This window comes from Galeopterus variegatus, unplaced genomic scaffold, assembly GCF_000696425.1.
Source record: "Galeopterus variegatus unplaced genomic scaffold, G_variegatus-3.0.2 Scaffold551, whole genome shotgun sequence".
Classification (NCBI taxonomy): Eukaryota; Metazoa; Chordata; class Mammalia; order Dermoptera; family Cynocephalidae; genus Galeopterus; species Galeopterus variegatus.
In genome coordinates this window covers 172,134-184,051 of record NW_007726662.1, presented here as the reverse complement: position 1 = coordinate 184,051, position 11,918 = coordinate 172,134, and the positions used below count along the sequence as shown (strand labels likewise).

General features: G+C 53.2%; 1 protein-coding gene across 2 annotated transcripts in view; it reads left to right on the top strand.

Annotated features, from left to right (window-relative positions):
* Positions 1-1,197: 1,197 nt before the first annotated feature.
* OGDHL (oxoglutarate dehydrogenase-like) overlaps positions 1,198-11,918 on the top strand; it is a 27,005-nt gene continuing 16,284 nt past the window's right edge. For both annotated transcript variants that reach the window (XM_008569985.1, XM_008569984.1), the window contains exons 1-7: positions 1,198-1,269; positions 2,853-3,057; positions 5,247-5,411; positions 9,475-9,577; positions 9,979-10,094; positions 10,238-10,392; positions 11,316-11,462. In XM_008569985.1, the coding sequence (XP_008568207.1) occupies positions 2,854-3,057; positions 5,247-5,411; positions 9,475-9,577; positions 9,979-10,094; positions 10,238-10,392; positions 11,316-11,462 (890 nt within the window). In that variant the 5' untranslated portion in view covers positions 1,198-1,269; position 2,853. The remainder of the gene's footprint in view (positions 1,270-2,852; positions 3,058-5,246; positions 5,412-9,474; positions 9,578-9,978; positions 10,095-10,237; positions 10,393-11,315; positions 11,463-11,918) is intronic.

Below are 11,918 nucleotides of genomic sequence, written 5' to 3'. Positions count from 1 at the left end.
GGGCAGTCCTCACCAGGCACCCAGACGTGGGGCCTGTGTGGGGGAGGCTTAGTGGCCAGAGGTGTATCTGCAGTAGTCGTGGTTGTGGGTTTGGGTGGGGGATGCTGTGTGATCTTGTGCCCAGAGAGGAGACCTGAATTACTGCCCAGAGCAACTCTGTCTGCTAGTCTTCCTGGGGCTTGGCTGGGGATTGCACAGGGCTCCTAATCCTCATTCCTTGCTGCTGCCTTCAGCTGTAGAGGCAGGACCTAGCAGGGATGGCGGGGGCTCTGGCTCAACATACTGAGCCCGGTAGGAGTCCTGGGTCCTCAGGCCCTGCAGGGAGGGACACAGGGGTGGATGACTGGCTGCCCTCCTCCAGGCCAGGTGAAGGTCACAGCAGTGTCCAGCAGCCGCCCAGATTGTTCAGTGTTTGTAAAACACAGTGTTCCCACACCGGGCCGGCTGGACATAGCTAGGCTTTGTTTGTTTCTGGCCTGAATTGTCCTATTCCCCTGCGGGGGTGGGGGTGGGGCAGGCAGAGGTAGTCGCTGCAGCTGCAGCTGGTGGAAAGTGAATTTTTCTTCAGAGAAATCTGGGCTTACATCTTGGCTCTCCAGTGAGGAGCGCACAGGCCCTGGAACCTCAGTTCATCACTTACTAGTGTAGCCCCTTGTGCTCAGTTTCCCTGTTTATAAAGTGGGCCTGGTGGCGGTGCCAGCCTCACGGGGTGCTGAGAGGCTTAGGTGGGCACAGTGTCTGCCCCAGGATCAGTGCTTTCTAACGGTGTGCTCTTATCTTCAGTGCTGCCATGGATGGTCTGGGCATGTAGTTCCCTTTGCGTAGCATGGGAATGGCAAAGCTTCCTGGGTGGTGGTTTGGATTCTTCTGATGCCCCAGGCCAGCCACTCCTGGGCCTGGTGGCTAGCTGGGCCAGGGCAGCCCTATATTTGCCTAGGCCTCTGGGACTGTCAGAGGCAGAGCAGGGGTTAGGACCCTGACTGTCTGACCCCAGAGCCCATGCCCGGCACTTGGAGTGGCCCTCACTGTAGGGCCTGGCATCACTGGCTGGTGGGGCTGGGCGCACCGCCTGAAGCTTCAGGGGCTGACGTATGGGAGGGAAGCAACCGGCACTTGGGGCTCAGAGTCCTGCTAAACCCCCCTCCTGCCATCCTGCAGTGGAATGTATTTTTGTTTTTTAATTTTCTTCTGTTCAGACTTGCTGCCCGTTGCCCTGAGGAGCCCACGCTCCCTGCTTTGAGGAGATCTCCCCCCTTCCCTCTGGCTCACGTGAGTTTGGAGGGAGAAAGAAAGAGAGGGAGTGGGCAGGCTGGGAGGGCTGTGCCTTCCCCTGTGGTAGAGCTTGATTCCTTGTGGAAAGTCCAGCTAGTGGGCTCCTGGTGACTTGGTTGAGCTAATGGCAGAGGTAGGGGAGGTAGTCTGTTGGCTGAGCACACCTGGGAAGGGGCATTGGCTCAGGGCCAGGCCCAGGCAGGACCGGGGAGCCAGTTATGCCCCGGGATACATGTGTTCTGAGTTACTGAGCTGTGCAAGGGGCAGCAGGCTCCTCCTGCCTGCATGGCCCCTGGCGGGGTTGTTCTGGTGCTGCACGTGGCTCACAGGCCAGGGATTTCTGGGCAGAAGAGTTTTAGCTGGTTTTCAAGAGGAGCTGTTCTGTGTCCAAGCGGTGGCTGGGCTGGGGCAGATGAGGGGATTCTTCTCACAGTTGCAGGGGTCAGGATGGGGGAAAAGAGGTCCCACTTCACACATCCTGTGTAGCATGCGGTGGCAGGGATCCGGGGCAGCAGGGGCCCCAGTGGGCCTTGTCAATCCCCTTCCTGCCTGGATAGGGAGCCCTGGGGTTTCTCCAGGATTGGAGGCTATTAGAACTCCTATCCTCTGTGAGGGGAGGAAGGTGCCACCATTGAAAGCCCCTCATTCAGAAATTTTCGCTGGGAAAGGGCAGGTGACATAATGGGGTGAGATGAACTCCAGATACTGGCTCTTCCTGGCCTGGGTGGGCTTCCAGTCTGTATGTACCGCCTGCCCTCCCCTCTGGGGGAAGGGGGTGGGCTGTTAGCCATTTTGAGTGGTATTGGTCCTGAGCGTGAGCTCTGGGCAGGGCGTTGGAACCACAGAGGGTGGCTTCAGCCCACCTCTGAACCTCGGTCCTCAGGGCAGTCGTTGAGGTGCATGTCCCTGGCCTCCCATTTGCGCCTGGGAGGGATGGCGTTCTGGGCCGGGATTGCAGTCAGAGGGAGTCACTGGTCATGTTTGGTCACGGTAACTGGAGACCCAGAAGTGCTGTGGGCCTCCTGAGACAGTGTGTCTCTATCACCCTCGTTGCCTGCTCCTTTGCTCCTCGGCTCCCTTTCTCCCTGTTTTCTCCTGCCCACGCACTGCAAACCCAGCCCCTGGAGGACACCTTGCCTAAGCTCCAGGGTGGCGGGCTGCATGCCCACCCCTTGGGTGTACTGTCTGCACATGCCCTGGATCCTCTGAGTGGGCTCCAGGACCTGAGACAGGACCTGGCAGTGTCTCTGCATCAGGCTCTGGGGACTGGTAGGGGGAGAGTGGGCTGGGGTGAGTGTAGCACAGCAGGAGGTGGCTCCGACAGGGACGCTCCACTCACCCACACTCGTCAGTCCTACTAGGCGGGTGGCTCTGGGACGCTCCATATCTATTGATGGAGTTTGCTAAGCTGGGATCTCTCAGTAGGCAATGAACCCCGGAGGGCTGGGTCTCATCACTGCCTAGCCCAGGGCCACCTGCCTAGTAGGACTGACGAGTGCAGGTGAGTGAACGGGTGCTGTTGGAGCCTCCTTCTGTCCTAGTCCTGTGGTTTATGCCTCTCCCTCATTGCCTGTGTCCAGAATGAGTCAGCTGAGGCTGCTGCCATCCCGGCTTGGGGCCCAGGCTGCGAGGCTCCGGGCCACACATGATGTCCTGGCGTTCAGCTGTCACAGAAGGTCTTCTGGGCCACCAGCCACCGTACTGAGCAGCAAAATTGGAGGCGGCTCCAGTTACATGGAGGAGATGTACTTCGCCTGGCTGGAAAACCCTCAGAGCGTCCACAAGGTCGGCAGCCCCATGCCGCCCACTGTGTCAGAGGGAAGCCCCCAGGGCTGGGCTTTGCTGGGGTGGTGGGAGAAGCAGCTTGCTTGCCATGTGATCTTGGGTGGGTTTTGTTGCCTCTTGGATCCTCAGTCGCCCCTGCTTGTGAAAGAGCCTGTCCTCATGGTGATGAGGACAGTGTCATGCTTCACACTTGCCTGTTGCTGTGGCAGCCAGTGCTTGAGAGGCCCTGATGGTGCCCCGCCCAGCCACACGGAGCCTGCCCCTGTGCCTTGTGTGTAACGAGGGGCATACGTGTTTATGTCTGTATGGATCTGATAAAATAAATACTTGCTGAAGGTAAAAAAAAAAATGTTAAATCACAGGCAGGGTTGAAAGGGAAGTTGCTCTCTCTCTCCTTCCCTCACGGTCCGCAGAGGGAAGTAATATGGTCCCATGATCCAAAACCGAAAAGCGTGAAAAGTTATACACTCAGAAGGCTCCCTCCTAATCCATCCCGTCTGCTCAGTTCCCACCTGCCTCCCAATTTATCCTTTCTGTGTTCTTTCTTTAGGTAAATATAGCTCTGGATTTCCCCCCCCTTTTTTTTTTTTTGTCTTTTTTCATGTCCGGCAACGGGCCGCAACCCTCAGTGTCGCGCCCGTACCGGACCGGGACCGGCAACAGGATCGCAACCCTCGGTGTTGCTCCCACGCCTCGCTCAGCCAGTGAGCGGGAACCGGTCTGTATGTGGGATCCGAACCCTCAGCGGGAGCGCCGCCGCGCTTCCCAAGCGGCGCACTGTAGCAGTGCGCCACCCGGCCGGCCCATGGATTTTCCCCCTCGCAACCCTTAGTGTCGCGGCCGTACCGGACCGGGACCGGCAACAGGATCGCAACCCTCGGTGTTGCTCCCACGCCTCGCTCAGCCAGTGAGCGGGAACCGGTCTGTATGTGGGATCCGAACCCTCAGCGGGAGCGCCGCCGCGCTTCCAAAGCGGCGCACTATAACAGTGCGCCACCGGGCCAGCCCATGGATTTTCCCCCTTTTACAGAAAAACAGCGTGCACTACACACTGTTTTTCTCCTTGCTTCTTCAGCGCCGCCGCGCTTCCCAAGCGGCGCACTGTAGCAGTGCGCCACCGGGCCGGCCCATGGATTTTCCCCCTTTTACAGAAAAACAGCGTGCACTACACACTGTTTTTCTCCTTGCTTCTTCTCACTTGGCACTGTATCTCCAAGGTCCTCCCATGTCACTGTTGTTCTTTCCCACTGCGTGGTATTCCATTGTGTGGTGTGCTGTCCCATCCCTGCTGACAGATGTCTCATTCATTGCCAGTCTCTGCTGTTGTGAATAGTGTGTGAACTTGTACATTTGTCATCTTGCATGGGTGCAGCTGTCTGTGGGATCAGTTCCCCAAAGTGGAATGGTTGGGTCCGAGAGTATCTGTGTGTGTAATTTTGATGGGTATTGCCAAATTGCTTTCCGCAGCAGCGTGTGGGAGTGTGTGTAGGAAAGCCCTTTCCATGTGTTCTCCTGGAGACACGCAGCTGCTTGTACCTCTGCATGCCTGCTTTTTGCTTCTACGCAGAGAGCACAGCCATCATCCTTTTCTGCTTTGCGCACTTTACAGCATATTTTGGTGATACTCCATATCCACAATAGGGAATACACCTTATTTTTTTTTTGTGACTGCTTAATCTTTCAGATTCTAAATGTACAGTGCAGTCATTTGTTTACTCAGTTTCCTGTTGATAGAAACAGTCCTGCAGGGAACATCCTTGTACGTGCATCTGGGCACACTTGTGAGAGCATATCTATAGAATAAATTGCTAGCAGTGGAATTGCTAGATCAAAAGATACATGCATTAAAAATGTTGAGGGTCTACCTGCCACATTGCCCTCTACAGAGACCGCCTGCAGCCCACAGTGCGTGAGGGCATGTTTTCCCCAGGGGTAACAGCCCTTGTCATACCTGAAGCCCCGGGGTCACAACTTATTTCCTGTTCCCCCCACCCCAAGCTGGGTCCTGAGGAGAGCTGGGATCTGGTGGGGGTCCTGGTTGAAAGGGGTCCTCACGGCAGGGCTGAGGGAAGACCCTGAGAGCTGTGGTCCCCAAGGAACACCCAACGCCCTCTGGGGCCCCAGCCTGAACCACCTCTGACTCCTCCCAGGCCTTGACCTGGCTGGCTTCTTGCTTCTGTCCTGCCCAGTCCTGGGACAATTTCTTCCAGAAAGCTAGTGAGGAAGCCTCTTCTGGCCCTGCTCAGCTCCCGTCTGTAGTCCGTCAGAGCAGGCTCGCAGTCTCCAGCCGGACCAAGACCAGCAAGCTGGTGGAGGATCACCTGGCCGTGCAGTCCCTGATCCGGGCCTACCAGGTGAGGGGCAGCTGAGGCACAGGCTGGGTGGCTGGACTGGCTCCTGGAGCATGCCCAGGCACTGAGGGGAAAGGCCTCGCTCAGCCTCAGTGTCATCTGCCCACCACGTGGCACCTGCTCCTCTTATCCTTTGTCACTTTAACATTCAGAGCACTTGTCACCCCCTGGTACTTTTGTGCCTACTGATATGTTTGCTTGTGGTCTGTTTCATAGAATCCACACCATGCCCCAAGTACCTAGAGGAGTACCTAGCAAGTAATCAATTGCAGTAGATGTTGAATGAGGGGCGAGTAGATTTGACCCTTGTTAATATCTGATTTTTCCTTGACTGGGCATTCCGAGAAGATGGGGACTGATATACAGCAGGTACTTAATTAGTGTTTTTAGAATGAATGAGTAGTTCAGTAAACATCTCTCCTCCACCAGCTGCTTGTTCTGGAGACTTCAGCTCTCCCATGCTGGGCTCCTGCTCTGTCAGAGAGCCCAGATGACGTGATATTCCACATTTTTAGTCTTGACCTAACAGGACTAATTGGAGGGCCATTGTGGGTGTTCCGCTGTAACAAGTGTGATCATTTGGAATCTCTCTGGGAGCTGCTGGTGGAAGGTGTTTTGTAAGGGAAAGTTGACATGCAGAGGGAATGCTGGGGGTCCTGGGGCCCTTGGCAGAGTCCGTGTGGGAGGGAGCAGCAAGCCGCTGCAGGAGCTGGGCGTGGGGGCATTAGCTTTGGAAATGCTGTCTTGCCCCTGCGAGGTGTGCTCTGCGTGGGATGGAGCTGAGCTCCCTGTGTACCAGCTGTCCCAGGACGGAAGAGGTACGGTGCGTGGCGTTGGGCTCCCTCACCTGCCAGTGGGCCACCTGCAAGCAAGCAGCAACTGCTTGTGTCGTGCTTTCCTTGGTGGCCTGAGAGAGGCAGAAAGTGATCTAACCATTGACTTTGAAAGTGAAGAACAAGGAATGTAAAACTGTGTGAAATGCACGGTCACATTCACAGTGCCACCTGAGGGCCTTATCTTCCAAGCATGCTTTTCAGCTCTCTGATGCTCTTCGTTCTTTAGCCAAGACCAAGCACTAGAGTCCTTGTGGCACCATAGTCTCTGGACTCAGGTGTGTGGCTCTGTGTACGCCTGCTAAGGCTGCCTGAGGTGGGAGAGCAGCGGGGCTGTGGCCCCTGCAGGCCAGGAGGAGACACAGGGTTCAGGTTTGGCTCACCTGCACTCTGCTGGAAAAAAACAATGTACTGTATTATTACAGACACTTTCCAGCATGTAAAAGGCGGAAGAGTGGTGTAGTGAGCCCTCACCCAGCCAACCTTGTTTCCTCTATTTCCCCCTCTTCCTCGACCCCCACCCTTATCCACTCCTGGATTATTTTGAGGCAAATACCAGATAATCTATTTCATTCATCGAACATTTTGGTATGTATATATAGAGATAAGGGCTCATTAAAAAGTGTACCATGATAGCATTACCACATCAAATAATAATAATCGTAATCCTTAATATCATTGAATACTCAGTTGATATTCATGTTTGTGTTTTGTCTTATGATTTCTTTTTACTGCTTTTTTGAAACAGGATCCGAATAACGCCACAGGTTGCAAAAGGTTGATATGGCTCTTAAGTATCTTGTACTCTGCAGAGTCCTATTTCTTTTTGTGTTCCTTGCTGGTTTTTTTTTTTTTTTTTTTTTTTTTTTTGTGGAAGAAGCCAGGTTGTTTGGCGTATAGTCTTCCTGAGCCTGGATTTTGTTGATTGTGTACCCTGGTGTCATTTCACCTCTCCCTTTGTCCCATATAATTTCTGTGAATTGGTAGTTAGGTCTAAAGACTTGATCTGATATAGATTTGGGTTTTTTTTCTTTTCCCCCAAATTAGCTCCCTGGTGGTGATGGTGATGGTGATGGGCACTCTAGCAGTTAGCAGCCATGGATAACAATTTCCTAGATCCATTCATTCATTAGGAGTTGTGAGAATAGTGATATTCCAATTCTATCTTTCCCTCTTTGTTTATGACCTGACCTACTTCTATCAAGAGAAACTTCCTTTCATCAACTCTGTGTATCCTGCGGTACAAATTGTGTAGGAAAGGTAGGATCAGTGCCTGATTTTTTTTTTAATTGACTGATTTTCAGAATTATAGGGTGGTTCCCTAGCACCCTTCAGAGGTGGCCAATGAAGGTTTTTCTTCTTTTTTTAGTTTCGTATGAATGCACAAATTTAAACATATTTGATGAGTTTCAATCTGTTGTACATACATTATCCTAATCGTTGCTCAAAATGTGTCGTTACACCCAGCCCTAACAGTATTTGAGCACTCCCCTGTTTTCTGGTAAAACAGGACGCCCCAACTTCATCTTGCACATTTCTCCCGAGCCCTGGAACCACCCACGTCACCAGGGAGCACTGAGAATGTTCACTAGTGTTGGGTTGGTCCTCACTTCTGGACTCCTTCAGTGGTCAGAGCCAGGAAATGTGTATTTTTAAGAAAGACAACATACATTATGGGTTTACAGTGATGCTTCTGCATATTTCACGTGCAGGACACAGGGTTTGACCTTGACCTCGTCAATCTTACAACAACATCTCCCTTTAAAGATGCCAGCAATAGAAGTTCTCAAAGACGCCAGCACAGTGGCCTATTTGATTTTCCCACAGCCCACATGCAGCAGTTACAGAGTAAGAATTCCAGCACCACTGAGTGCTAATAGAAGAGAGTTTATGAATTTTTTTCCTGCAGTTCTGTTTGTCTTTAGGGAATGTTCCATCAGTCAGCTGGAATAGTTCCTCCCTGTGTAGTTATGCCACTAAATGGATTATATGTATTCATTTGTTTTACTTTCAGTTTTTAAAACTTAACTTTGTTTTATCATAATGTAAAATATTTACAAGGTTCCAGAGTCAAATCTTCAAAGAGAGAGATGTTCTTAGAAGTCTGCCTTCTAGCCCTGCACCTGTATTCTATTTAGTCCCATCCCCATAGATAATAATTTTTCTTATTTTATGGTTTTCTTATTTTATGATGTATTCTTCTAATGTGTATATTTATTTGTACGTGTACAAACATGCAAATGCACTCGTATCTCCCCTTTCTTAGATGACGGGTAGTTCACAGTACACCCTTCTCTAGAGTTTGCTTTTTTGCTTAACAGGATTTTGTAGAAACTACCGCATAGTAGTAGATGGTATTTTCTTTCTTTCTTTCTCTTCCTTTTTTTCATGAATTTATTTATTTTGTAATTGAAATGTATTTGTTGTACATATTAATGGGGTGCAGAGCTATATTTTAATACGTGTATACAATGTGTAATGATCAAATCAGGGTAGTTAGCAAATTTATCAAAAAAATTTATTGTTTTTTTATGATGAGAACATTTGAGCTCCTCTCTTCTAACCGTGTGAGAGCTTACAATAAACTATTATTAATTATAGATGCCTAGCACTACCGTACACGACTAGAACTTATTTTTCCTATCTAGCTGTGATTTTGTGTCCATTAACCACCCTCGCCCTATCTCCCCTCCTTCCTCCCCCTTCCTGTCTCTAGTAACCACAATTAGTAGATGGGGATTTTCCTCGTTCCTTTTAACAGCTTGGTACTGTTCCTCTGTGTGGATTTCCCATATCCATATGCCAGTCTGCTGTTGATGGATATTTGGGAAGTTTCTAGAATTTCATGACTACTAATAGTCATGTGGTGAATACCTTTGTGTACGGGTCCTTTCCTGTTTTGGCCAGATGTATGTTGTGCTTTTAAACGTTATGCCAGTCTGCTGTTGATGGATATTTGGGAAGTTTCTAGAATTTCATGACTACTAATAGTACTGTGGTGAATACCTTTGTGTACGGGTCCTTTCCTGTTTTGGCCAGATGTATGTTGTGCTTTTAAACGCACCACCTTGCTGGCCATGGCTGGGGTCTCAGCACAGTGGCTGCAGGATGGAGATATGTGGACACTTGAAATCGTGGAGAGGGAGGTGCGGGGTGGGGCCCAGAACCTCACTCTTGGTGAAGGTCTGTTCAGCTGGGTCCCAGCCCTGTGCCAACCTTTTCCCTTCTCCCAGATCCGGGGCCACCATGTGGCCCAGCTGGACCCCCTGGGCATCCTGGATGCAGACCTGGACTCCTTTGTGCCCTCAGACTTGATCACAACCATTGATAAATTGGGTGAGAACTGGGACTCTTCCCTGTTGCTCTGGCAATGCCAGAGAGAGCTGGTGCACGTGGCATTGTGAGGGGCTTTTGGGCCCTGGAGGGCAGCCCAAGCCTCTGTGACTCTGGGTCTACAAAACTTCTCTCTGACCCTTGCCCATCTGCTGCACGGTGTCCCCAAGAGGGGTGTCTCCTGTCTTCCCCAGCTGGTGCACCGTGCTCAGCAAGCTTGGAGGCTTGTCCAAGCCCACCCTTGGGGCAGCAGGTGGGCTCTGACTCTCACCTCCTGTTCCCACAGACAGAGGGGCCTTGAGCTTCCAGGCTGGAGCTGGAGGGAGGGTGCTGAGGAGACTGCTGGGCCCCACCTGGGCCTGACTGCCTTCTCTCCTCTCTGCTGCCTGTGCCTCCTTCCGCAGCCTTCTACGACTTGCAGGAGGCTGACCTCGATAAGGAGTTCCAGCTGCCCACGACCACCTTCATTGGGGGCTCTGAAAACACGCTCTCTCTGCGGGAGATCATTCGGCGCCTGGAGGTGAGCCCAGATGGGTGTGTCGGGCGTACCTGGGGGAGCTCTCCAGAGGTATCTGCTGGAGGGGGGCGGGGCGCTGCCTTTCCTGTTCAGATGCCTGGGCCGTCATCCCTCTTCCTGGCTCTTCATGGAGTCTGTCCTCCCAGAGCACCTACTGCCAGCACATTGGCCTGGAGTTCATGTTCATCAATGACGTGGAACAGTGCCAGTGGATCCGGCAGAAGTTCGAGACCCCTGGAGTGATGCAGTTCTCCAGCGAGGAGAAGCGGACCCTGCTGGCCCGGCTGGTGCGCTCCATGAGGTCTGCAGCACCCTGGATGGCCGAAGGGCTGGGGGCCTACTCCCGGGCCTGGCTGGGAAACCAGGAGGGCCCCTGGTGAGGGGAGGCAGGCCTGATTGGCCTCACCCCTGGCTGTGGGGAGGCCCCTGGGGGAACATCGGGACCAGGTGCTTAGGCAGTTTGGCCAAGAGGTAGCCCAGGGTAGACTTGGGCAGGCGGGCAGCAATGGGGCTCTAAGAGAACATGACAGCAGGGCCCTGGGGGAACATCGGGACCAGGTGCTTAGGCAGTTTGGCCAAGAGGTAGCCCAGGGTAGACCTGGGCAGGCGGGCAGCAATGGGGCTCTAAGAGAACATGACAGCAGGGCATACTCTGAATGAGGGCAGAAGTGATAGGAAGTGGTCGTGGGGATGTTTGGGCAGAGAGCTGTCCCTGGCATGGAGTGAGTGTACAGTGCCTCCTGGCGGGGATGGTGGGGCCCCACCTGGCTTTGCCCACTGGACTTCTCTGAAGCTGGGTCCGCCCAGGGTTTCAGGGGCTCAAAGGAGCACCTGGCCCAACTGCTGGGTGCAAAGTGAATTCCTGAGCAGTGAGGTGTGGGCTGGGATTTGAGTTCAGCCAGGTGGAGGTGTTTGGGGCTTGGCAAGAGAGTCCTTTGCAGTGTGGGCAGGAGGGTAGTGGGCCAGGAGCGGGTGGGAGATGGCCCACTGGAGGTGTTTGGCTGTGAAGAGGAGAGATGGTGGTTGCTGGGAAGGGGTGTGGGCAGAAGTCTTTGGTTAAGCTGGGACGGTCTCCGGGCTCCCCCAACCCTGTGCTCCTTGCTGGGTTGGAGTGGGATGGTGTCCAGGCTGGTCCTTGACCATGCAGAAGGGAGGAAGCTCAGGACCAGCCATGTAAGCCCCAGCCCTGTCCCTCTCCATCACTTCCCTTCTCTCCTCAAGCAGGTTTGAGGACTTCCTTGCCCGGAAGTGGTCCTCGGAGAAGCGGTTTGGCTTGGAGGGCTGTGAAGTAATGATCCCTGCCCTCAAGACTATCATCGACAAATCCAGTGAGATGGGGATTGAGAATGTCATTCTGGGGATGCCACACAGGTGCCTCTCCCCTGCCCTCCCCAGCCTGCCCCTCTCCTGCAGCCCAGGGGTCTGGGGTGGAAGGGATCAGATGGAAATCATCGGGGGAGGGTGTTGGGGGACCTGGAGGTGGAGGCAGGTGGCCTGGAAAGTTCTGAGTCCTTGGACCTGGCTTGTTCATCACAGAAAGAGCCAAGCACCTGGCTGGAGCAGCACGGGGCCAGGGACCAGTCAGGTTCTCTGAGACTCCCTTTCCCTCTGGGCACATTGCTACTGTCCCCAGGAGGGGCAGGATTTCAGAAAGTATGCATTGAGGTTTCTGTGGACAAGGAGATTGGGGGGGGGCATGTCCCAGGGAAATGAGGGCAGGGCCTGGGCAGGTGGCCCTGGGTTGGCATCCCATGGAGGGAGGTCTCTGGAGGTGAGCCGAGGGTCTCTGTGCTGGCTGCAAGCTGATTGCATGCTTCCCTTGACCTT